This window comes from Hyperoodon ampullatus (genome assembly GCF_949752795.1).
Source record: "Hyperoodon ampullatus genome assembly, chromosome: 14".
In the NCBI taxonomy this organism is placed as follows: Eukaryota; Metazoa; Chordata; class Mammalia; order Artiodactyla; family Ziphiidae; genus Hyperoodon; species Hyperoodon ampullatus.
Genome location: NC_136927.1, coordinates 87668692 through 87695198, shown reverse-complemented (window position 1 = coordinate 87695198; position 26507 = coordinate 87668692). Strand labels below are relative to the sequence as shown.

At 55.7% G+C, this 26507-nt stretch overlaps 1 protein-coding gene across 1 annotated transcript in view; it reads left to right on the top strand.

Moving 5' to 3' along the window:
* DIDO1 (death inducer-obliterator 1) overlaps nt 1–17542 on the top strand; it is a gene marked incomplete at its 5' end in the record, with an annotated part of 29513 nt that extends 11971 nt beyond the window's left edge. The window contains 10 exons of the mRNA XM_079719988.1: nt 1697–2183; nt 2432–2591; nt 3125–3241; nt 3398–3502; nt 3766–3901; nt 4125–4653; nt 5127–5280; nt 6001–6090; nt 6899–7094; nt 14329–17542. Coding sequence (XP_079576114.1) covers nt 1697–2183; nt 2432–2591; nt 3125–3241; nt 3398–3502; nt 3766–3901; nt 4125–4653; nt 5127–5280; nt 6001–6090; nt 6899–7094; nt 14329–17378 — 5024 coding nt within the window. The 3' untranslated portion in view covers nt 17379–17542. The remainder of the gene's footprint in view (nt 1–1696; nt 2184–2431; nt 2592–3124; nt 3242–3397; nt 3503–3765; nt 3902–4124; nt 4654–5126; nt 5281–6000; nt 6091–6898; nt 7095–14328) is intronic.
* Between the last annotated feature and the right edge of the window lie 8965 nt (nt 17543–26507).

Sequence of the window (26507 nt, the reverse complement as noted above, 5' to 3'; positions counted from 1 at the left end):
GCCTGGACAGCATAGTCCGGGGGTGCCGGCACACGTGGGGCCAGTGATTGGGACACCGTGGACAAGGGGACATAAGGTCGGGGGGGGAGTGCTCTGTGAGATGAAAATAGGAGATTTGCAGTCAGGGTTGTTGCCTGATGACAGTGAAGTACTTCTAACACGGTTCTAAGTTTTGGATGTGTGTAGCGCTGTGGCAAACTTTGTAAAATTAGGTAATTTCACCTGTACTGTGAAATGGAAAAATCTTGCGGTGCCTGGGCTTTTAACACCTGCGGCTGAACTGGCCTGACCAGTGCCAGAGGAAGGCAGTCCTGAGGGCAGCGCTCTGGCCCTTCGCCAGGATGGTCACGCAGGGTGTAGGCTGTGAACGCCTTGGGGGCTCTTGTGGGGTCAGGCCTTATTTGTAGACAGGATCTCACCTCTGTCCCCGGTCTTCAGATTTTCTCCCTGCTTCACTAGGACAGTTGCAAGAAGCACCGGCAGCTGACTGGCATTGGTGGGTCTTCAACCCCTGCGTAAAATCGGAAGGCTGCTAGAGCATCTCGAAGTCTCCCGTTTAGCATCTGTGGGCTCATTGCGCTGTGGGTAGTTTGAGAAAAGCCTGCGCCTGGGGAGGCGGCTTCTCCGTCGGTCCTGTGTGACGTGGCCCTAGGTGGTGTCCCTGTGCTCTCCTGGCTTGCTCCCTGGACCTGCCTGCCCCCCCCGCCACCGTTCTGCCCTGGGTCCCAGAGGTTCTGGACGGTGGGCCTGAGCGGGGCCATCTGGGAACACGCCCCTGCTCTCCGTCACGGCTGCCCATGTACGTCTGCTGGGCCGCACGCCCCTAAGACCGAGAGACTGGTCTTAGGATGAACCTCTTTGCTTGCCTCTGACTGTAATTCTGATGGTCTGATACAGGATTAAGTGGAATCGATCCATGCGAAGTACTGGCATAAAGATTCTCATTTTAGCTTTCGGCTGTAATCCTTGTTTGCATTAAAAGTGCTAACCTACTGTCTTACCCAATAGCGAGCTGCAGCTAGAGGGGTGTGAATGGGAACGTGAATGACAGCAGGTGGCGTTCCTGCCAGCCAGCTCCTAGTGTAAAAGTAATTGGTCTCCCCCCAAGTTGCAGTTTTCTGCCAACATTCTATAGATTTATTAACCATGTCCAGTTGACTTTTGTCCAAGAGGACGATGAACACCTGTGAGCCCCTAACCCCAGGGTGGACTCTTGCTAGTCCTTCCAGTGCCCCAAGGGCCCCCGAGGTGGGGCTTGGATATGCATTCGGAGAGAATGTGTCTGATCCACCCTGGAAAGAGTTTCTAAGCTCCTGTTCACCAAACACTGCACTGGGACCGTCCATGCGAGTGGTCTTCGAAATCTGTGCCTTCTCTTCATACAGCGAAATCGGCCCTTCGAGTTCCAAGCTAGGCTAACGGTTTAAATCAAGCCTTTGATAGCTTACTGGTTTATCGGTTGAAGTAAAAGTTTTAATAATAAAGCATTTCTTTCTGAAACAAAGTATATTCACTATTATAAATGTTGCTGGTAGCCCTTTTTACACTCCTTTTCTGAATTTAACAGTTACTTTAAAAATTCTATTTAAATCTGTCTCACAGTGATGCCTGGTTATTAGCTTTGCTGGTTTAGGGTGCACATGCTGTGTGGGGTCCCCTGCACCCCTGCCTCACTAAGCGGCCCCTCTCTTTTCAGCCGTGAAGGAGGACAGACGCACGGAGGCCAAGGCAGCGGTGGCGGCGGTGGCGGCGGTGCCGAAGAAGGTGGCTCCTCCAGGCTCCTCGGGGGGCAGCAGGCAACCCTCGCCCAGAAGTCTCCTTCCAAAGAAGTCCCCTCCTTTTGCAAATGCAGCAGCAGCCAAACCAGCCATCAAAAAGTCGCCACCGGGGTTCAAGGGCACCATCCCCAAGAGGCCGTGGCTCTCGGCTGCCCCCTCCCCGTCGGGCAGCGCTCCCTCGGCCAAGCAGGCAAGGCTGGCACCTGTTGCTGCCACATCTGCTTCCAGAAAGTTCCCCAGCTCCGCTGCTTCGGTGGGCGCCATCAGGAAGCCTGGGGCCACCTCGGCTCCCCCGGCCGCTCCAGCCCCGGGACGCCTGGGCCCCGCGGGCCCCGCCTCGTCACAGCCAAATTCTCAGATTCGGCAAAACATACGACGCTCCTTGAAGGAGATCTTGTGGAAAAGGTGGGCTGTTCCACTTTGTTTCTTATCTGTTAAAGTGGAACGTTTTCCCCGTAAAGCGTGGTGGTTTCACGATGGCCCCGCTGTTTAAGAAAAATGTCACATGTGGGACTTCCCTGGCGGTCCAGTGGTTAAGACTCCGTGCTTCCACCGCAGGGGGCGCCGGGGTCCCATCCCTGGTTGGGGAGCTGAGATCCCACATGGCATGGTAAGTGCAGCAGTTACCGTGGGTCTTTCCTCACTCCATCTAGAGTCACTGACAGCGATGACTTAATCATGACAGAAAATGAAGTAGGAAAAATTGCACTGCACATCGAGAAGGAGATGTTTAACTTGTTCCGAGTCACAGACAATCGGTACAAGAGCAAGTACCGCAGCCTCATGTTCAACCTCAAGGACCCCAAGAACCAGGTGCGTGTCCGACCGTCAGGAGTGGGGGCAGTCCTGGCCAGGTGCTGCCCAGGCCTGGGTTAGGGCACTGGGTCCCCCTGCGGCTGTGGGTGAGTGGCACGCTGTTCCCGTGGGGCCAGGCGCTCGCCTGCTGAGGTGCTTGCCACCTGCGCGCCTGTTGCCTGCGGGGCCCACGCTGTCTGGATCGGCCTCTTGACCTCTTACCTGTGTTTAGAAGCAGGGCACATACTCTTGACTTTCCATTTCGCGTGTTAACCCCCTGGCAGAAGGGATTTCTTCTACCTTTGTCCCTAACACTGTACCTTCTTCAGTCGATTGTGTTTTCTGTGAAGTGGTCTTTGTAGCAGGGTCAGTGCGGTGGGATACTCGAGACCAGCTGCCCGACCTCGGGGCCCTTGTTCTCCGAGCATCGATGGGATGCTCCGGGCCCTCGTCCTGCCGCGGGGCAGGGGCTTGCCTTGCTGCCCACCTCCACATCTTCTCTAGTATCTTAGAGGGTTTTGAACGAGTGAATAAGAAATGTTTGTTTACAGGGGCTCTTCCATCGTGTTCTGCGTGAAGAAATCTCTTTGGCAAAACTTGTGAGAATGAAGCCAGAAGAACTTGTGTCCAAAGAGCTTTCCATGTGGAAAGAGAGATCGTCAAAGCCTGTGAGTGCCGATGGGAGAGGAGCTGCGGGTGCCAGAAGCCTGACACCAATGCCCCCCCACCCCACCCCAGAGTGAATTAATAGCCTGTTGGCATGAGAGAGTCCCCTTGGGAAAGAAGGGCTGAGGCTTCATGTTTGTTTGTCTTTTTCATCTTAGGTGATGGAGTCCAGAACTAAATTGCATAATGAGACTAAGAAGCCGACCGTTAAACAGGAAACTATTCCCGATATGGAAGATTCTCCGCCAGTATCAGATTCTGATGTAAGCGTTTAGGATTTCCAGTGCTCACGAGAATTGACTAAGGTGATCCCGTTCCAGACGTTGTTAGGTGCCTGAATTACTGGGCAAGACACTGAGCAGACACAAGTGTGTGTAGTTGTATTGCTTCTCGAGGACTTGTATTCAGTAGTCCTTTTCCTCTTTTTTCAGTGGTTCTTGATCACGTGAGATGTGTTTTCCCTGGGCGCTGCTCATTTGGAGAGGGGGTGGGAAAGACATGACCTCCTCTGCTTCTTGTGCTTTAGGAACAGCAAGAATCGGCGCGGGCGGCCCCCGAGCGGAGCGCGGCACCGCTGCTCGGCCTTGTCGGCGGCATGCTGCAGGACACGACCGGGCAGCACCGCGCGCACCTCTTTGACCTGAACTGTAAGATCTGCACAGGTGAGCAGATCCGGGGGGAGACTGGGGAGACCCTTCTCAGGACAGCTGCATTCAAACCAAGTTACACAGTGGAAAGGCTAGAATCGTTTCTTCAAGCTTAGGAAGTGAGCCCCTACCTGTATAGTGTTGTTGATTTAAAGCAGTGATCGTCTGTCCACCCAGGGGCAGGCTTTGCTCTCGAGCGTGTGGGACTTCTCACGAAGGCCTGCCTTCTGTTCTCCAGGTCAGGTTCCATCGTCGGAAGATGAGCCAGCTCCGCAAAGACAAAAGTGGTCAACTTCTGCCAAGAAGGAGGACTCAAAGTCCAAGCGTGACAGCTCTGCCTCTGAGCCCGCTCTCAGCTCAGCCGATGATGCGGCCCCAGAAACTCTGCCTGAAAACGCCTCGGAGCCAGACCTGGAAAGCCCTGCTCGCGCCCATTTGGAGGGAAAGTCCCTGCCGGTGCCTACAGAGGACGGCCACCCCGAGCCCTCTGCCCTGGAAGGTGCCCCCTGCCCGGCCCCTGGTGGCGGCGCAGTGCTCACCACAGTCACGGTGTCCGGCCGAGACCCCAGGACTGCACCAGGCGGGCCGAGCACGGGCACGGCTCCCTCGGCAGCCCGCCCAGACAGCGTCCATCCAGCGGAGCCCCGACAGGATGTCCCGAAGCCTGTGCCGACCTCCGTGACAGTGCCCAAGTCCATCCTGGCCAAGCCGTCCACGTCGCCCGAGCCCAGATACCTCCTGTCGGTCCCGCCGTCGCCAAGCATCAGGTGCGGCCCCCGTGTGTGGTCTGAGCAGCTGAGCTGTGGCCTCTCTTTCAGATGAACAGAAGGAGCAGTAATGAGTGATTCAGTCCTTCGGCTCTGAAATCCACCCAGATATACAACTCTCATCAATTTTCTATTTTAAAAAGGCGTTTTTTTAAAGCTTCAGTTTTAGGATGACTAATTATCACCTTAGAAATATGGTTCTTGAAAACTGGAATTTGAATTTACAGCCATCCAGTTTATTGTCTATATAGTTTATATTTCTTTGACCAGAATGTGTTCATATCATTATGATTAAGGTAATTAATTTGAAAAAGTAAGCTATCAAAACTTGCAGGAATTCACTTTGCTTTTATAAACACGTTAATATATATATATATATATATATATATATATATATATATATATATATGTATATAGGGGATTCTTTGGGCAGAGAGAAAGATTCACGTATTTTCTGTGGTTTTGTTTTACAGCATTTCAGAGTCCCGGTCCCCTCCAGAAGGAGATACCACCCTCTTTTTGTCTCGACTCAGCACCATTTGGAAAGGATTTATTAACATGCAGAGTGTAGCGAAGTTTGTCACTAAGGCGTATCCTGTCTCTGGATGTTTTGATTATCTCAGTGAGGTTAGAACCAGGAGGGTGAGAAGTATGTGTGTGCGTGTGCATGCGCGCGTTTTCCACAGGCACTCTGATCCCGCGCTGGAGTCAGGTGTGTGACCACCTTCCTGCTGAGTGTCTGGACGCACAAGCACCTCTGAAGGCAAAATAGGTGTTGCCAGGCCGAGTCAGCAGGCTACGCAGTTTGGACAGTGGCGAAAATTCAAATGAGAAATCAGACCCTCCCTCTTTTCTGAAAAAGCTGAAGCTTGTCTTCCTTCTCCCTCTATTCCGCTAGAGCTTGTGCAAAACCTGAGTGTGCATGTGCCCACTGCAGGTGTGGCCAGACACGCGTGACCTGCCTTGGTGTGGAGGGGCACACGTGACAGGTCTTTATGTTTCAAAATGAACACAACAGCCCTAGCGTTTCAGACGTAACAAAGAGTGCTCAGTCACTTCTGAGACATACCTGGATCTTCACTACCTGTGTATGTTCATAAAAGACAGCAGTAACACACTTTGCTAAATGTCATCCTATTTAGCAGAAGCTTATCCTCCTACCACCCTTGGGTTTGGTCACTCATAATCCCGGATGTTAGTCAACTAAGCAACATTTGACACAGTTATTGCCGCTTTGTTTGGGATAGTTGCAGTTGTCTTAGTTGTGAATCTCGGGTAGTTTGGGGTCTGTCTCTCTGTGACCGCCACGGTTCCACCGGCTATTGAATCAGAGTTCATTTCACTTAGGACCTGCCCGACACAATTCACATCGGCGGACGGATTGCCCCGAAGACAGTCTGGGATTACGTCGGCAAACTCAGATCTTCAGTGTCTAAGGTACCTGCCCACAGTCTGACCTCTGCACCCAAGGAAGAAGGGGTTTGTTGACACACGGCTCTTTCTCTGACGTCTCGTCTTGCGCGTTAATACTTGAAATGCCTCTAGTTCGTGAGGTATTTGCAGGTGGACGTTGAAGTTGATAGCTGGCTAACCTGCGAAGGGGTGTCTGAGTAGCACGACGGTGGAAGCTTTGTGAAAGCGCATGTGCGGTTCAGAGTTAGAAATACAGATGCTTTGTCCCTTCTTGTCTGAACTGATGGAGTGGCGGTGGGGGCAGGCGGCTGGGCTGGAGTCTGTGAACCCCTGAGATGCGGACGCAGCTGTGTGTCTGCGTGTGCAGTGCTCTTTGGGGGAGGGGCTCTGGTTTTCACTGGGGTCACAGAAGGGTTACGACCCTGTTCTAGTTCAGCCCTCCCATTTCGGAGCTGCGGGCAGCTCATCACACGCTTAGTGGTCACTTAGCTCTGTGTCAGACACTGCCCCAGACTGGCCCTGCACATAGAGTACCCCATCAGTACGAGAGCCCCAGGAGGTGGGCTCTGTGTTGAGGACAGTGGGACTAAGTAGTTTTAAAGCAGGTCCTCTGAAACCAAGATCAAACCTAGCAGTCCTGAGACTCGGGCCTGTGTCCTCTTCAGCAGCTTATTGTTCTGATGTGTTGGGCAGCAGGGCTGTGACAGTCAGAATTAGAGCTGGTCGCTTCTCTCCTCGCTTCCCTCCTGCTTTTGGGGCTTAGGTGCAAGGTGAAGCGGCTGCCTTTCCGAGTGGCCGCAGGTCAATGCTCCCCGCCCTCTGTTTGTTGCAGGAGCTGTGTCTGATCCGCTTCCACCCCGCGACGGAGGAGGAGGAGGTGGCCTACATCTCTCTGTACTCCTATTTCAGTAGCCGCGGCCGCTTCGGCGTCGTGGCAAACAACAGCAGGCACGTCAAGGACCTCTACCTGATCCCGCTGAGCGCCACGGACCCCGTCCCCTCCAAACTCCTGCCCTTTGAGGGACCAGGTAGGCCCCAGCCTTCCGCCCACACGTCCCCCACACGCCCTGCAGAGTCTGTCCCAGCGAGCTGCATGCCTCACCCAGACCCGGCCTTTGGCAGCGGAACTTGGGAGCAGGGGTGAAGCAGCGTCGAGCTGTGGGGCTTCCTGGATAGTGGAGGGTGGCACCTGAAGTCCCCTGAGGAAGGTGTGAATTGTCTTCGAAAAGTCCCGTGAAGAGGGACAAACCCGTCCGGAGCCCACCCACCTGGCGTGAGCAGGGTGTTGGCGGCAGGGGCTAGGCAGTGCCGGGAGGGTGGGGCCTGGGCCCGGCCTGCGGGCTTGCCTCCTTGCAGGCGTCAGGCCGAGCCTCTTCGCTGCAGGCATTCGTTTTGAGGAGAAATGAGAAATAGCGTTGAGACAGGAACTGGTTCTAGAAATAGTCACTTTGAAATCTGCTCAAATTCTTGTCTTTGGCAGACCACGTTCTGTTCACTCATTCCTTAGAAAGTGCTGCTTCTAAAGAATTACTTACAGGCTGACCAGAAAGAAAGTTCAGGCTTCTCAAGGGAGCTAAAGGTGATTCCAAGGGGGACGTGGTCTCTGGGGACCCAACTCCTCTTAACCCTGAGAAGTTGACGGGACTTAAGTCTCGCCTAAATGGGAGTGTCTCCTTGGCCGTGGCGCCCCCCAAAACGGCTAAGCCTAAAAGATGCTGAGTGTAACCTGCGGTCAGCACTCCTGAAGCACTTGCTCCTACAGGCGGTAGCTACGCCCGCGCCTGGCGCCTCCGTGTCCATGGCCAGCGCCTCTGCCACAGCCAGGCACTTACGCACCCCGGTGGCTCTGTGGCTGGGCCCAGCGTCCTGGTCGGTCCCCGTGACCGCAGGGCTCGTGTCCCCTGACACAACACACGAAACTGTCTCAGTGTCAAACACATTAGAAGCCAAGCTCTCCAGGGGGCTGTCCCACTCCTCGCGCTAAAGCGGTGCCACCTGACGGGCAGCAGGGAGGGCTGTGGCCGAGGTTCTTGGCGGGCAGCTCCTGGGGTGCCGGCCGGCTCCCTGGATGCCGTGTTCCTGACTCAGCGGTGACGGTGGTGAAGCCGACTCCCCGATACCGTGAGGAGCCTCCGGTCAGTCACAAGGGCGGAAGCCTGTGCGGGGCCTAGTGTGAGCATAGATCCTGTGACACGCACACTCTGCGCGTCTGTAGCAGCGGGACCTGGGAGGTGACGAAGCCCTGTTTCAGCCATGTTGGAGCCCCTCTCACGGCTCCACCTGCAGAGCCCGCAGTGGGGTTTTGCCTGACTCCGTCCCAGTGCACCTTGTCACACGAGCAGGGGGCTGCCGGGTTTGGGGCCACAGACAGACCCTGAGGGGGGCAGAGGTGGATGAGGTCAGGCGTGGTGAGGAGGCAGGGGCGCGGGGGCCACCGAGGAAACCCCCAGTTGGAGCCGCGGCGGGAGGTGGTGCAGTGCTGGGTTGGGGCCCGGCTGGCAGAGGGAGGGGGCCGTGCTGGGTGTTCCGGGGTGACACGGGGACAAGGAAGGCTGGGCAGGGCGCTCACTTCATCTGCTAAGTGACCACACTTGATGACCAGCGGAGTGGACATTACTCCTCCACCTGCATTCCCAAGGCTGTCACTTCCTGAAGGGGATGCTCAAAAGCCTGCAGGTTTTCATCCACAATAGAGAACGAGTGTTTCATTAAAATAAAGTAGTAAGAGGGGTTTTGGAAACGTGATTGTATGGGAAATTTTACCATAAACTTTTAAAGACTTTTTTTTTAATCGAAGGGCTTCTAAATCTCAGCTTGTTTAATTTAGTATATATGTTTTTAATTCTCCTGATACCTTTGTTTGATATTAACGTCTGTGTGTGTTCTGTACACTTGCACATCAGCCAGACTCCCTTGGCCCCAGGCCACGTTACCTACCTGAGCTGCTTGGCACGTTAGCATCGTGACTTGGTGCTCCCTGGGTACAGACGTCCGTGTGTCCCAGGCTCGTGTCCCAGGCTCGTGGTGTGTGCATCATGTGCGTGTTGTGTGTGCATGAGTGTTTGGAAGGTGGGCCGGGGGTGTTCCTCCTGTCTCTGCACAGCATCCTTTGACGGCACAGGTCCAGTCTGAGGGGCTGCCGTGTCCCTCGATGGAGCAGCCAGTGGGCTTGAGCACATGCTGCCCGGCAGCGCTGGCCCCACAACCTGAAGGGAGCACCCTTGACCCCCCACGTCAGCCCCGCAGCTGGGAGTGCCCTCACTGCCCAGGGTTGTCGTTGCCTGAGGTCGCAGGGCCAGTAAGCATGGAGTCAGGGTCCGCCCTGGCCGCATCTCTATCCCAAGGCCTCCGTGGGGCACAGGCCTCCCACTTCGGGCAGCCCGCCAGCGGGCGGGCCTCTGGGAGGGGGAGGGCAGGTCTGTGGGAGTGGAGAGCGCCTGACTGGGCACGTCCGTCTCTGGACTTGGGAGCCCCATAGATTTTGACAGTTTGGCTCACTGGAGAAGCAGGCGAGGACACGCGGTGTTGAACCCACGTGCAGAGCCGGAGAGGCCTGCGTGGCCTGCTCGTGGTCAGCGTCCTCTCCACCCCGCGCTTGGACGGTGGACGTGGGGTGGTCTCCACGCAGAACCCACAGCCCAGTCCCTGCACGGCAACAGAGCCCATCTGAGCCCAATCTGCCTCCAGGGCGTTTTGTCCTCCCGGGCTCCCTCGACTTGTCCCAGAGGCGCCAGGCCGTCACCACGTCACACAGCCTGGAGGACGGCTGGGAGGCCCATGTAAGTCTGAGCCAGCGGACAGTCCTTCCACTGTGGACATGGCTCAGCTCAGTCCCACGCACACTGACGGGGCTCCACCCATGGGGGACTCGGGTCTCAGCTGGTCCGCGCGTCTAGGGGCTTTATTCACGGAAGGAAGACCAGTCAGATGGGACGCTGGGCCTAGGCCAGGGCGCCTGGCCCTCCCGAGGGGGTGGAGGGCGCCTGTCGAGGGCCCTCGGGCATCTAAGGTGTGGACCACCCTGAGCAGAGGACAGGGACCTGCCCTCCGAGGCATTGCAGGGAGAGGGCCGTTCTCTTAGGCTGGCTCCATCCGTGGTGTCTGCCTTCTGTCCTCACTCTTAACTGCTTCCTAAATTAGCAGACCGTTTCCGTGACTTGCAATATTGTCAGGTAAAAGCACGTCTTCAGTTTCTGCGTGTCTGCCTGCGTAGCTGTGTACAGATGTTGTATCAAAGGCAAAATCGTGCTGAATGGAAAGTGCTTCTCTCTCCTTTGAAATCAATAAAAATATTTCATGGAAACTGGTCATTGTTTGTCTGAATTTGAACCGTTTGGTAGCTCTTGGTGCCCATCCAGATGCACTGTGACGGAGGACTGTCTCCACCTTGCTTTGCCTCAGCCGACGCCAGTGTGCTTCCGGCTGTGCGGGTGGCGGTGCTGCGCTGGGGGCGCCTGGACACGGGCGGGCGGACGGATGGATGACGCTCTCCTCACTGGGACGTGGAGCCCTGGCTTTGCACAGGTCTTAGGGACCCAAGAGTGGGAGCGGGCGAAGTCTGCATGGGAGCTGAGTGTGGCGGGCGGGCAGCTGCTTCTCCCTGTATTTGCTGGGTCTCTGCCCAAGTCCTCTTTGAGGACGGTTGCTGCTAACTCCAGCAGTTTCTGTTCCCGCAGGTGTGGACGTTTTGTCTTGTCGGACTCAGACCATAAGAAGGTGTTCACTGTAAATACTGAATAGTGGAGCATGCCAGGTAGATTTAGGGGTAAAAGCCTCATTTGATAGTTGGGCAGCTTTGAGCTGGTTTATTAATTAAAACTAAACCTCGTCCCCCGCTGTGCCACGTCCAAGGTGCATGGGGGCTGCTTCCCCCGCGGCCCTGTTGCTGACACACCTGGACACAGATCGTGGTTTGGGTCTTGGCTCAGGAAATCCACACACACCTTTTCAGCTGTCCCTCGTCCCTGGGTTTGTCAACTTCTCTCTTTGTACGGGTGGTCTGGGGCTGACCCTTTCACCGTGAAGACTCGGGGACCTAGATGCAGCTAAGAAGGCTTGTTTCATCCACACGGGACATCGTGGACACGTTTGCTCCTGCAATTTGGAGGGGGTCGGGCAGGGGTGCCGACACCCCGGTGCTCAGTCTGACCAGTACCCCTTGTCTGGAAATGATAGTTCAGTGGCCTCCCACCTAGTTCTCATCTACCTGATGAGTCATAAGCCTCACCACTACCCTCAAAGGGAGGTCGGTAAGTAAGCACCCCGCTTGTAACCGTGGGACAGAGGCCCTGTGCAGAGCCGGGGGGGCGCCCCGGGCCCCCGACGGGAGCCCTGTCTCTGCACGCGGCCAGCGTGCTCACTGCTGCTGCGCCTTCTCGGGGCGCCCTTTCCTCTCCAGGGGTCACACTCAACAGTGGGCGCACCCACAGGGGCCCCAGGCAGAAAATGGGGCCTTCGGGGGAAAGCTGTCCCTGCCACCGTCCCAGTGGTAGTAGCCCTTTGACTGTGTCCAGCGTGCCCTTGCCAGGCGCCTGTCATGAGGGTGTGGAGCGGGGTGGAACCAGACGTGCCCTCACCTCCCTAACGGTCACTGCCGAGGCCCCGGTAGCACAGTGAATCATATTCTTCCACGAGTAAGTTATCTCCACGGTGCTAGTTACATTTCAAGTCTCCATGCAGCCATAACATGCACAGGTGAAGCAGATAAGATTTGACTGCTTCAAACACAGCCCAATTTAAATGTAAAATCCTGGGGAAGATTAGTGGGGAAATGCAAAACTAACACTCCTCCAACTCTGGAGCTTTATTAGATCGCTTATGGGTGTGTGTAGATGAAGTAGTTGGAGGGCTGAAAGCATTTAAAAATACTAGCTGCTTAGTTAGATGCTGGTCTGCAGGGAGTTTACTGTTTTTGAAACAAATGTAAATGTTAAGTAATTTAATCCTAACCTCACCTGTGATGGCTGTGACCACAAAGGGTAGAGTCTAGAGAATTTTGCCAAGTCTGGGGTATATCATTTTTGTTAGGAAGCATATAAAGCTGTTGCAAGTTGTAGGGCTGGCACACCTCCCGAGGACAGGACCCCATCTCCCTGGATGTAACGCAGTGACTTAGCCTCCACACACAGCGTCTTTGACCTGAAACGCGATTCATGCTGCAAGCCCTGGTGTTGGCACCTTAGAGGTTTAGCTCTTCAGAGGTAGCATAGCCCATCTGCACTGAGGACAATGAGGACAGTCGTGGGCCCTGGGCTGCTGAGAGGACGCCCCCGGCCAGGGCTCCCCAGCCCTCCCCGCCCCCGCCCGCGTGGGCCGAGCACATTCCTCTGCTGCTTCTGCTCACGGGGCTGGCCAGCGCTCCAGCTTGTGGCTCGGCTGGGGACCTGTTCTGCCAGCTCTGGGGCAGTGTCGGTGACAGTCGGTCCAGAAAGGGCCACGAGAGCCAGTTGAGCTATTGACTGTGCCCCAGACTGGATATTAGTGAGCTGTAAATTATTCAGTAAGTGGCTGTTACAGTGAGTGAGAGATTTACTATTTTAAGTTAAAATAATTCATTTTGATTAGAAAGCGAACTTGATAGAATATCTTCCACATCTGAGCAGAACCATCTGGATGCCATGCTCAGTGCAGTGGGCCTGGCCTTCCTGTCTCCACGCCCTCCTTTGCCCAGCTCCTCCTTCCCCTGAGTCACCACTGTCATTAGAAGGGCAGGCAGAGGACATTCTGGAAGCCATTCCTCTTATCATGAGTGGGTGTCTTCATGGGCACCTCAGCCCTTGAATGTCAGCCTGTGAAACGAGGCGCTGAGCACAGTGGGGAGGGGGCCAGCAGTACCTCGCCGATCCATGCGGATGCTGGGCCAGCCCAGCTCCCTCTGGCATGCCAGGTCTTCCTCCTCCTCGGGGGCGGGACGGGACATCCGCCACCCTCGTGCTCGGCATGTCACCCCGTCTCTGTTGGAATTTAGGAAGGGTGACAGGCGCTCAGAACTACACAGTGGGTGTCCAGAGACAGCTGTTTGATCTGTGATCAACTTAAAATCACAGAAAGAATAGGAAAAACAGTGCTGATTTTCTTTTTTAGTGAGTCAACAAAAAATATATAGCATGAATGTCTTCTACACAATAGTGATTTATGTGTAAATTGAGTTTATACGATTTGATTAATTTTAAGTATGCTGTTGAAGCAAAATTTTGGTCCCGTGTTTATCGTTTCTCCCTAACTTACTGATCTGTGACTTGGGCTTCTCTGTTCCCCTGTTGGTATTCCGGGTTTGTTATTACTGTGAGGGTGGAGGGGCCGTACAGAAACAGTAGCATCCCTGGTCCAGTACACCACAGTCCAGAATGTGTGGACCAAGAATTTGTTAAGAAATAATTATTTTTTAAGAACTGTGCAATGTTCTGAAATTCCCAGCGTGTTCTCCACGTGGTCTGTCCTTTGTTGCCCCTGTCCTGAACACCTTTGGACTTTAAGCCGCACGTCCTGTGTTGACAGAGACCTGAGCGTTCGGTAGCTTTTGAGAAGTTACTGGTCACTGAATGTCTTTCTAAACCTTCAAGAACATTTGTTTTAGGCATTTTGGTCAGCATCACTTTTCCCATCAATTGTAATTTTGACACCAGTGACTCATGAACTTATCGAATGGCGTGTGCTATATCGATCAGTGTAATTTTGTTGATCATTATAATTGAGTTGTAGAACTGGTCCTTAATTGAACCTTTAATTTTAGTATGAATAGCTTAATTTACATATTGCAGCTCATAAGTTAAAGTCGAAAGGGGGTGCTGCCTTCCTGATTTGTAGGAAGAGGCAGATAAAGGAACACAGCTAAGAGTTTGTTTAGAAAACATCCTGGTACATACAGGCTTCACTCCCAGTAGGTGAACGGCCTGGAGTGTGTGCGTGCTGGCCTTCCCCACCTCCCCCAGCGCGCCTCTACCCTAGCGTTGTGTATCATTGAAAATCTGTAATAATTTTAGCACTGGGCGAATGCACGTGTGCATGGGGCCCTTGGTGTTGTGGTTTGTGGGCCCGTCAGGCTGGGCAGGTGCGCGGAGCAGTCTGCGTCTTTTGCAGCCGGTCTGCAAACACTTGGTTCTGTTTTGCCACAGAATCTCCTCCTCCTCCTTCTGGAAGCCACCCCCACCCCCCACCCCCCCACCCCCCCCCCCGCCGCCGCCCTTCACGCCCAGAGTTGACCCCTGAAGGACAAAAGCGACAATTCGATTCTAAAACTTGCACAACTGTTTTGCTTTTTAGGTCTTGAGTCACCGCGTCCAAACATAATCCTGGGGTTAGTAATCTGCCAAAAAATAAAGCGGCCTTCGAATGCTGGCGAATTAGACAAGACAGAGGAGAAGCGGCCCCGTATTCAGACACAAGAAGAAATGGATCCCGTCCACCCCAGGGTGCCAGCAGCCCTGCTCCCTGAGAAGAAGCCCCCCAAGTACCCGCTGTGCCCGGGGGACGCGGCTGTCAGCACCACACCCCCGGGGTCTCCCCCACCGCCACCCCCTCCTCCAGAAGCACCAGGTGCGCCGGCCTCGTCTTCCATGTTACAGATACTGTCGTCGCTCAAGCCGGGAGCCACGAACACTGTCACAGCATCACCCGCGTCAGTGACGGTTGCGGTGGCCGCTTCCTCTGTCACTTCCTCTTCTTCAAAAACAGCTTCGCCCCTAGAACATATCCTGCAGACTCTCTTTGGGAAGAAGAAGGCATTTGACCCCCCCACCAAAGAGCCTGCCGAGTCGGCCCCAGCCCCCCACCAGGACTCGAGAGCCAAAGCTGGCGGCGGGCTGCCGGCGGCGCCTCTGCTGGACCCAATTGTCCAGCAGTTTGGTCAGTTCTCAAAAGACAGACCTCTGGAGGAGGAGGAAGACGACAGGCCGTATGACCCCGAGGAAGAGTACGGTCCTGAGAGAGCCTTGGACACTCAGCTCGGAGACCGCGGGAGACGCCAGGACGCGGACAAGGCCGCGGAGGCAGCTGAGCGGGAGGAGGTGGCCTATGACCCGGAGGACGAGACGATCCTAGAAGAAGCCAAAGTGACCGTCGACGACCTACCCACCAGAATGTGCGCGGACGCGCACGGCGGGCCTGGCCTGCCGGCGCCCTCCCTGGCCGAGCAGCAGCAGATGATAGAGGAGCTCACCAAGCAGATCGAGGAGCAGCAGAGGCAGGTGGAGGAGCAGGAGGAGGCGCTCAGGCAGCAGAGGGCGGCCGTCGGGGCCTCCATGGCCCACTTCTCCGTGTCGGACGCGCTCATGTCGCCGCCGCCCAAGCCCGCGCTCCTGCCGCAGGAGCCGCAGGCCGCGGCCAAGCCGGCCGCGCCCCCCGCTGGCAGCCAGGCCCCGGGCCCGAGCGCCGAGGCGCGGCTGAGCCGGGACCCGCGGCAGGCCCGGCGGCTGGCCACGGAGGGCAACGAGAGCGAGGCCGCCCCGAGGCCCCCGCCGGCCAGAGAAGCGCCCGGAGGGGCCGCTGCCGGCCTGGGGCCACTGCCAGCCCCGGAGGAGCCAGAGTCAGTCCCTCCACCGTGGGCTCCGGGCGAAGAGGCCCCACTGCCGGCCAAGCAGGACGGCCCCCTGCGCGAGCCCACGGAAAGCCCGGGGCCTGAGGGCGCGGCCGGCGGGGACGGCACGGCCAGGCCTGCCCGGAAGGTGCTGCTGCCCACGCCGCCGGGCGCCTCCTTCCAGGCCCTCTTCCCTTCGCAGCACGAGGGCCAGACCTTCCACCCTCCCGGAGGAAGGGATCCTTTCTCGGGTCCAGTGTACACCTCTCAGGAAAAACCTCTGGGCTCTTGCCAGTACGAGGATCAGAGAAATGCTCAGTTTCCCGAAAAAAGTGCCTCCCTGGCAGCTGAAACCGAAGGAGACAGAGAGCCACAGCCCAGGCCAGGTGAGGGGGCCGGCACGTTCCCCACCGCAGCACAGAAAGGGGGGCCGCTGCCCCAGTTCCAAGGCCAGCGGGAGCCTGCACCGCGCGCTTTCGGGATGTCGGGCCTTCACGGCCCCAATTTCACAGGCCCACGGGGGCCAGTCCCTCCGTTCTCAGAAGAGAATTCTAATAGCGACGGGCCGAGAGGGGGGCCTCCACCAGCCAGATTCGGGCCCCAAAAGGGGCCGATCCCTTCCTTGTTCTCAGGGCCACACGGGCCACCTCCCTACGGGGACGGGAGGGGCCCGTCCCCCTCCCACCTGGGCGGGCCCAGGGGAGCAGGGCCGCCTCCATTTGAAGACCGCAAGGACCCCCCCGGGGAGAAGAGGGAGTTCCCGGAGGCCCCGTACGGTGAGGCCTCGGGCCCCCCTGGCCAGTGCGAGGGGCCCGAGCAGGCCCCGTTCCTGGGAAACAGGGGTGCCGCGCCTTTCCAGTTCGGGGGCCAGAGGAGGCCTCTGCTGTCGCAGTTTAAAGGACCCCGAGGTGGCCCTCCTCCCTCTCAGTTCGGAGGTCAGAGAGGCCCCCCCACCGGCCACTTTGTGGGCCCAAGGGGGCCGCACCCTGGGCAGTTTGAAGGCCCCAGGGGCCAAGGTCCTGGATTTGTGCCGGGACCCAGGGGGATGCAGCCTCAGCAGTTCGAAGAGCAGAGGGTCCACTCGCCGCCCAGGTTCACCGGCCAGAGGGCACCGGCGCCTTTGCCCTTTGGGGGACCCCGGGGGGGCACTCCCTTCCCCGAGAAGAGCGAGTCGGCGCCTCCACGCTTCCACTTCCAGGGCCCGGCCACCCCCGGACCCAAGCCGGCGCCCCGGCCGTTGCTGGAGCTGCCCAGCCACCCGCCCGCGCCACCCGCCGCGCCAGCCCCAGGCCCCGAGGCCGAATTCCGCGAGGGCAGGGGCCACGAGTACAGAGGACCAGGCTTCGAGGGGCGGCCCCGGGACAAGGCCCCAGAGGAGCCCGAGGCCCCGCCGCCTGACAGCCGCCCGGGCCGGGCCCTCGAGGACCGGCGGCGCGAGCGGGAGCGTGGGAAGCCCTGGGAGCGGGAACGCGGCCGGACCTGGAGCCGCGAGCGGGACTGGGACCGAGGCCGCGAGTGGGACCGACACCGCGACAAGGACACTGGCCGCGAGTGGGACCGGGGCCGCGAGCGCAATGCGGGCAGGGACAAGGGGCGCGAGTGGGACCGGGCCCGAGAGCGGAGCCGCAACCGCGACCGCGACCGCAGACGTGACCGGGAGAGGTCCCGCAGCAGGGACCGCGACCGCGACAAGGCCCGCGAGCGGGAGCGCCGCAGGGACCGCAGTCGGAGCCCGGAGCGACCCCGGGACCCCAAGGCTGAGGCCCCGCGGGCCACCGCCCCCGCCGCCCAGACCTAGGGCCTCCCGTGAAGCCGCGCTCACTTGCTAAGCAGGTGGTCTTGGAAAGAGCTGGGAGCTGACGCACAGGACAGAACCTTCTGGACTTGAGAAATTACTGTAGTTTTGTGTGTGATGGTTTCTTACAAAATTTCACACCTTTACAATTCTGACGCTTTTTAAATAAAAACAAAAAACTAAGAACTCTTTAACATTTCCATTTAATGTACTGAAATGGGAAAGTACCTACAAAAGCATATTGCTTTTTCAGATTATAAAGTTATCTTTTCTCATAACTTGACTATTGTAAATTTTAAGGGAGTTTAGTGGACCTCAGAGCCATACCTTTCCTGACATCTCATCTGTGATACCTGTTTCCAGAAGCTGACTTCACAGGGTTCGGGGCAGGTGGCCGCGTGTTTCTGTGCATGGCTGTGTCAGCTCGTCTCTGGAATGTTGAGAAACACCAGACTTACAGGTGCATCTTTCTCTTGTCATGAAGAAATTTGAATTACAAATTTCAACCAGGAAACAAAAACACATTTCTTGGTTTTGCTCAGTGTTTAGGTATCGCCTTACATGTTCCCCCCACCCCCAAACATGATTAAAAGCAACATCTGAATAGAAATTGTGGAATTTTAAATAACAATTTATTTTAAAAGGTTTAAATTTTACCAGCCTAAAGAAAGTGAGAAAAGAAAGCAGTTAAGTGTACTTTAAAAGGCAGGGCGGGTGGAGGGAGTAGGTTTCTTTGATTTGGATAATCAGGAACGTTTTGTTTGTTGAACTTTACCATCTGAGCGGTTCGGTTCGTTCTCTGTCCCGGGAAACGTGCACGAGCTGCTCCGCACTGTGGTACTTGTCAGGTGACAAATCTCAACGTTTGTCATTGAAATGGAACAATATTTGTGTAAAGCCTGAGATGAAAATAGTGATACTAGCTTAAGAACTGCAAACTAGAAAGCTTTTCACTGTGAGACACAGTATACTGCTTCTCGTCATGTATATTTTCCAAGTACTTCTGAAGTGCGAAAGAGAGAAAAAACTTGCTAATTTATTTGACTGTACAAAGAAACTTTGATAATTTTTTTATATTTTCATAAACTTACTTTTGCAAATATAAAATTAGAGAATTTCATTTGTTCTTTGGAGTCTGTTCCATTGTACATCACTACAGATTTTTCACTTTCTAGCACAAACGTTTAAGTTATGAGAACATCGAGAACTTAGCAATTTGGAGTGATTGGTGTTAGAGACCCTGTCAGTAGGTTAAGTTAAAGTGGAGACGAGTTCCAACATCTAACGAGATGTGAAGGTTTTTTTACGTGTAAAACAAAATTTTTCTAATTTAAATACAACCAGTGTAAAAAATCGAGTGTGTTTCTTTAGGTTTACTTGATAGAAATTTCTGTAAATTGTATTTTATATTGCAAAGTATTATATCACTGTACATTAAAACATGGAACTTCATAGCTTTGTTACTTGAAGTAGAATAAACATCTACAGAAGATTTTCTGTCTCGTGTGGCATCGCGTTGGAAAGTCGGGTCTGGAGAGGGATGCCTCAGCTCCCGCTTCTTGGCAGTCGGCGTGGTGTGGGCAGCGGTGCCCTTTGGCCTGAAGACCCCTGCCGGATGCACCCCGTTCCCGGGATGGTTCCAGCACAGGACCCGATGTCGAGCAGGAAGCCCGAGGCCACCAAGGGAAGGACAGAGAAGCGCACGGTCAGGGGATGACAGAGACGTGGGGCCAGGTGGGGGTGGGTCAGGCGGTCGACAAAGGTACCGGCAGGGTCCGCAGGCACCCAAAAGTCCCGGCCGCCGACTCGGGCCTTAAAAGGAGCACCAGGCTGGTCACGAGCGTGTGGTGAGGCGGAGCTCGTGGCCCAGGCGCCTTGCCGGGTGGAATAAGTGGCAGGGGCTGGACCAGCAGATGCGGTGCCTTCGGGTCAGGGAAGTGGCTGCTGCTGGGAGGAGAAGACAGAGGTGTGGGCCTTGCCCTTGAACTTAAGGGCCACCAGTGACTGGCCCCAACCTGGTGGCCCTTGTGCCAGCATTTAGCTTCTCAGCAAGTTTGTGCACCCATCGCCCGCCGTGAGCCCAGACAGCCAGAAAACATCCCTCGGGCAGGACAGGCTCTACCCCTGTGGGCTGGAGAGTCAGTAACTTATTGTCTGGTTTCCCGTCTGAGCGCACGACAAACCAGGGGCGAGTGCCGCAAAGCGGGGGTCCCGCGAGGGGACGCCGCCATCACTGCCGTCTCAGAAAGGCGTCGGGCCAGGCGAGGCCAGGAGGGTGGCCACTCGTCTACGGAGAACCCACCGCGCTAGCCTGACCTCGGGGAAGACCGCCCTACGGCGAGGTCCTGCCAAAGAGGAAATCCCGAATCCTGCAGGATAGACGCCGAGCAGGGCTGGGCACTGTGCCCGGCTCCAAAATGCGTGAGTCCCTCCGGCCTGCAGGCTGCTGTCCAAGCAGTTTTCCCAAAACGTCGGGGAAAATATGCCCAAGTTTTAAAATCCTCCGTCCCTTGAGTACAGCTGGGACGTCTGCATCCTCCCCCAGCCCTGCTTTATCTGCTCCACAGAATATCCTCCCGCAGCGCCCGCAGCTCTGTCCTCACGCTGCCGGCTACCCCTGCTCTCCTCCAGGACCAGCCCTGACGGCTCCAACCCGGGACCCCGTTTAGCCAAAGTCACTCACACGCAATCAGGTGCGCCGTGCAGCGCTTGGCTCTCCGGAAACCTGGCATGAGGACTCCCTCCCGCTGGAGGCCTCGAGGGCCGCGGTGCCTGGCAGGGCCCCGTATCCCATCCAGCTCCGCAGAGGCAACCGTCGTGGAGGCTGAAACCAGCCTCCAAGGGAGGATCACACCCCAGGGGCCGGACCCTCCCCACCCCCGCACCAGCAGGTCCAGGGCCAGGGAGACAGCAGGGTGAGGGCACGGCGACGGGGACCAACTGGCTGTGCCCTTGAAGGGGCCTGAGCAAGGGTTGGGGAGGCCCCTCAGGGTGGGGATGGGAGCTCCTGTCTTGGGATGGCTCTGACGCCTGCTTCCCACCAGATATTTAGGAAAGGGGAGGCCCTCCAACACCACCCACACTTTCCACCCAGCGGTCACCACGGGCAGCCACCTGTATCTTTTCCCTTAATCTTTTTTTCCCTCTGTTTTTCTTTTACAAAATTGGGATTCTATACATTCTTGTATCTTTTCTTCACTTCTTATAATCTGGGCAATTCCCAAAGGCATCAAGTATTCATCAAAAGCATCATTTAGGACTTCCCTGGTGGTTCAGTGGTTAAGAATCCGCCTGCAGGGTTTCCCTGGTGGCGTAGTGGTTGAGAGTCCGCCTGCCGATGCAGGGGACACAGGTTCGTGCCCCGGTCCGGGAGGATCCCACATGCCACAGAGTGGCTGGGCCCGTGAGCCATGGCCACTAAGCCTGCGCATCCAGAACCTGTGCCCCACAACGGGAGAGGCCACAGCAGTGAGAGTCCCACGAACCGCAAAAAAAAAAAAAAAGAATCCACCTGCCAATTCAGGGAATACGGGTTTGAGCCCCGGTCCAGGAAGATCCCACGTGCCGTGGAGCAACGAAACCCGCGAGCCACAACTACTGAGCCTGCGCTCTAGAGCCCTAGAGCCCGTGCTCCGCAACAAGAGAAGCCACTGCAATGAGAAGCCTGCGCACCGCAACGAAGAGTAGCCCCTGCTCGCCGCAACTAGAGAAAGCCCGCACGCAGCAACGAAGACCCAACGCGGCCAAAAATAAAAATATATAAATATATTTATATTAAAAAAAGCATCATTTACATTTTTCACGTTGTTCAAAAGTCTCTAACTTCTACTTTCCAGAGAATGTGGGCTCCCTGGAGATTTGTGGGGTCCTGTGTGTTCCCAGAATGTGGGATATGAAAGAGGTGTACCAAGAAGATCAAGATCTCCCAAATGCCGCCATCTGGAGACAACTGTTCTTAATGGTGTTTCTGGCCCACTTTTCCTGTACCCATGTTGCTGGTGTTCAGGTGGAGGGTCACCAAGGAAGCACAGAGACTTTTTCCATCTTCGAGCTTCACACGAGGGTGGGGCAGGCAGCCCTGGTGGCTGGAGCAGCTTGCAATGTCACTGAGGGTCCCCCGTGCTCTGCCAACCTCAGCTCATGATGCTTGTCCTCATGTTTGCAAGAAGGCTGCCCCTGCAGCCATCACGTCATCACCTCACTGTTACAGGAGGAAGCCAGCAGGAGCGACAGAGCCTCTGTTCCCCTTTTAAATGTCTGGTTTGACCTCATTGGCCAGGTTGGCACACGGCCACCTCTGGCTGCAAGGCAGCAAATCAGGGTATCAGGGTCTGCCAGAGAAAAAGAAGAGGAATTCAGCCACTGTGGACACCACCCCAGCCTGTCCCTTTACGTAAAGGGTCAGAAAACTGACTGTAGCAAGTGCTGGCGAGGATGCGGGGTGGCGGGGAGGGAAGGTGTCACCTCCCTGGAGAAGAACTGCGGGTTTCCAATCAGTAACTTGTCATTAAATTCCACACAAGCCGGCCACCCCCCGCTAGACATTCACCCCAAAGCACGCATCATCAGTGAGGGCAATGTCACCCCAAGGGGATGAGAACCCAAGTACTTAGAGTGATTTATTCACAGTTGCCTACACCAGGAAACCACCCAGGTGCCCTTCAGTCAACACGGGGGTGGATCGTGGCCCAGCCACGGGGAGGAGGGAAGTGCATCCAGTGAGAGAGGCCCCAGACCAAGGCCACTGGCCGCAGGACCCCCTGAGGGACATGCTGGAGGGGGCAGGTTGCAGACAGGGTGGGGTGGGGAGCCTCTAAGGGGCAGCACGAGGGAGGCATCTGGGGGACGGGGGCATGCTGTCCGATGGCAGCGCTGCAGGCACAGCTGTTTGCACTTGTGACTTTGACCGTGAGCAACACCCAGACGCACAGGGAGACCAAGTGCTGGGCTGGCAGCTCCCAGGGATAAGCCCCAGCTCCCGCGCACACACATGCACACGGATACGCACACACATACGCACACACTGGCACACACGCACACACGTGTCAGGAACGAAAAGAAAGCAGATCAAGTCTGGAAGGCGAACCGGCCGCGGTCACGCTTCTCTCCCTGGACAATGTGCATCCTTTCATCTGTGGTGGCGCGCTCTCGGTTTTCAGAAAAGATCCCCACCCGTGTAATCAAGTAGTAAAGGAACGCTTTCCTTTTGTTTAGAAAACGAGGAATGGGGAGGGAGGAGGAGGGCAGAGGAAGGGAGAGGAGCCCCGGGCAGCAGCCTCAGGTCCCTCTGCTGCTGCTTTTCTCAGCCACGCCATCACCCCCGTCGGGACGGCCCTGTGCATCCCTGGCTCTGGCGTCCTGCTGCATCGTGTCTTTTTCTAGGCCAGTCCTGGAATCCCTCCACCCTGCTGAGCATTCGGACCCGATTCTCTCCAGCACTGGGTCCACCACTTGCTGCTTTTACTGTGTTGTGATTTTGCAGTTTTAACTGAAGACTCGGCCCTTCCCTGCCTCTGCTGGCCTCTGACTCCTGCTGCCCTGCCCCTCGTCACTGGAGTGTTCATCTCTTGACCCCGCGAGCTCAAACTCACGTTAATTTCCTTGGAAGTTCAAAAGCAGTTGCCTTAAACTTTCCTTTGGTTTGTCTTTCCTTCTGTGCGTGCGTGTGCATGTGCGTGTGTGTGTGTGATTAACCAATACTTTAATAGCTGAGGAACTTTCGAGCAAGCAGAAGGAAACTCATATTTTGTTCAATGTCCTATTTCTCAGTCCTATAAATCTATTAAACAATAGTTTTAGAGATATTTAAACACAATATCAAACACTTAAACACCAAATTAAATACTGAACAATTTTTCCAAATATTTAGAAATCGGTCACAAAGGTATTTAATCGAATTCTCCTAAGCCACTGATTGAAATCACATCTCTAACAAAGTTTTCTCCGATTCTTTTACTCCTTAAGGAGCGAACAAAACTCACAAATCACAGCAATAACAAGATGCGCAGCAAATGGTTTACAGACGCCGGTGCCATGGGTTTCACCATCTCTTCGTTATCTGGGTCAGAGAGAGACAGAGAGAAGAGGAGCGGGAGGGAGAGAAGAGGAAGACAGGGATGGGGGGACGCATCAGGGCTTGGTCTGCAGGCTTAGCCCCGGCTGTGGGAGCTGCTGCGGCCAGAGCTGGACGGGAAGGACGGGCAGAGGGGAGGGTGTGGAGGGCGAGGTGAGGCCAGGCCGGGCCCCACGAGGATGGACTAGCCCCTCTCACGTGTTTCTCTCTACCTCCAGCCTGGACGGTGCGGACAGCCGGCGTGAGAAGCTGGCACTCTTTGTCATACAGGTTAGAGGCACACCTGGCCCGAGGGAGGCTGAGCGGATCCCGGGAGGCGGCGTGGCCAGTGGGGACACTACCCCCAACAAGGCGACTGCCACACGCGTGACCCCAGATCGACCCTCCGAGTTGAAATATCGGTGCGGCTGTTGCTTCCCTTCTGGTCTCCAGATCTCGTGCAGAACTGTCTCTGCTGACCCCCTCAACCGCGAACACGCAGCAGAGGGCCTTCTAAGAAAAGGGGCCCGGCTAGCCGCCCCCCGCCCATCATCTCGGCCCCCCGCGCGCCTCCATGCCTTGCTTACAGCCGCCCTTTGAGCCAAATTCCCAAAGGAAGACCGGCACAAACTCACCTCCCACCCAACACGACGCCCCCATCGCCACTGTCCCCTCCCCCAGGAGAGGGGACCGGACCTCCCGTCACTTCTGGGCAGGCTGCCCGGTCCTGCAGACCATGGGAATAAGGCCGGCCATTCCCGTCACATCCTGCGAGCAAGGGACGAGCAAGGAGGAGAAAACAAAAGCGGGCGGTGGGTAAACACGCAGGCACGTTTGCATCAGAAGCAGGACGAGGCGCGGCTGTCACAGCCCTCACTCCTGGTGGCAGCCGCGGCGCTGGTACCGACAACGACCCTCCTCCATGACCCCGTCCACGCTCCCTGGGCCCCCGAGCAGCTGCTGGGGGTTTGTGGCCTGGTGGGTGACCCAAACCTTTGCTTGTGCAGGGTCTGAGCCTCAGCCGTCGGGCCCGAGGGCATCGCTGTGGCTGTCCACCGGCTTAGAGGACGAAGAGGACCTGGTTCTCCGGCTCCTCACCCCGGACAGTCGGGCCCTGCCACCCCTGCTTTGGTCCTGAAGAGTCCCAAGTGGCCAGGCCACAGCCTCCACCGACGGCCCCAGGAAGCCTCACTGCGTCCCCGCAAGGAAGCTCTCTTCCCCTTGGGACTGAGCCCTCTAGAACCGAGAGTCACAGAACAGGAAGCACAGATTCTGCGGGGCATCAGGAGAGGTAATAGGGAGAGGGGCCACCCCATTCGCACCCCTTGATTCCAGATCCAGCAATCCTGGAGCGAGAGCACCACTGGTTGCGGGGCCCAGACCGTGTCCCGGGAGACATCGCCCCCGCCCTGACCTGCGCGGGGTTGCCACCTAGCTGGCACAGTAACTGAGTCTTCAAAAGGCCGTCAAGCACATCTCGTAGACTGCCCAAAGCATACAACGCTGACAACACCAGATGGGGCTGAGGATGTGGAATGACAGGAGCTCTCGTTCACGCCAGTGGGAATTCAGAATGGTGCAGCCACTTTGGAAGATGGTTTGATTACTTCTTACAAAACTAAGCATCCGCTTACCATACGCTCCAGGAGCACACTCCTTGGTACCTACCCAAAGGAGCTGAAAACTCACGGCCACACAAAAGCCTGCACACGGATGTTTACAGCAGCTGTATTCATAGTTGCCGAAACTTGGAAGCAACCAAGATGTCCTTCAGCAGGTGACGGATAAATAAACGGTGTCCCACGCAGACAATGGAATATGATTCAGCACTAACTGAAATCAGCTATCAAACCATGAAAAGACACAGAGGAACCTGAAATGCATTTAACTAAGTGAAAGAAGCCAATCAGAAAAGGCCGCATGATGCCACCCCTATGACACTCTGGAGAAGGCAGAACTATGGAGACAGTAAGAGGATCGGCAGCTGCCAGGGGGCAAAGGGGCAGGGGGATGGGTAGGCAGAGCACAGGGGATTTTTAGGGCAGTGAAAGCACCCTGTATGCTATTCAACATGCATGTCCTATACGCATTCTGTTACACTCACACCTCGGTGTGCGCTTGAGTGATCGTAGGTGCTACTGTACTTTAACTGCAGGGTCTGCATGTCCACCGCTAGGGTATAGGAACGTGACTGGTATTAGGATGTTGTTATGTTCTCCGACCTTGCTGAACTCACTGGCTTTTGTGTAGGTTCTGTAGGAGTTTCTCCCCAGGGCATCGTGCTGTCTAGGGAGAAAGTAGACAGTTCCACTTCTCGTCTTCCCACCTGCATGCTCTTCTTTCTCTTGCCCTGTCACGCCGAGTAGACCCTCCAGCACAATGCTGAACAGAAGTGGCGACAGTGGGTATCTTTCCTTTTTCCTCATCGAGAGGGAAAACATTCCGTCTTTTGCCATTTAAGTATGATGTGAAGTGTGGTGGTAATTTCATGTACGCCCTTTATCACGTTGAGGAACTTGCCCTCCATGCTTGGTTTGCTGAATTTTTATTAGGAACGGATGTTAGATTTGCCAGCCACTTTTTTTTTTTTTTTTTTTTGCATTTTTGAGGTAATCATATGGGTTTTCACTTTGCTCTATGAATATAGTAATTTACATTGGTTGATTTTCAAATGTAAACAAAACTTGCATCCCTGGAATAAACACCACTTGGTTACGATGAGTTATTCTTTTTAAGAAATCTTGTTGGATTCAATTTGCTAAGCTTTTGTTAAGAATGTCTGCCTATCTGTTCATGTCCAATATTGCTTTGTAGTTTTATTTTCCTGTAATGTCTCTATTCTCTATCTGGTTTTGCTATCCAGCCCTGCTGGTTTCACCGAATCCATATATTTGTACAACGGTGACATGTCCGACGCTTGCCCGCCTTCCTTGAGGCTCACATGGGTGCTGTGCTTGGCTCTCTGCCGGTTAGTCCGGAGCCACTAAACTGACTTTGCCACCCACTGGGGGTTTCCCCCTGCACGATGGCCTGTCCACAGAGCAGCTCCTCCTGTTCTCGAAAGCCAGCCCTTCGCATCG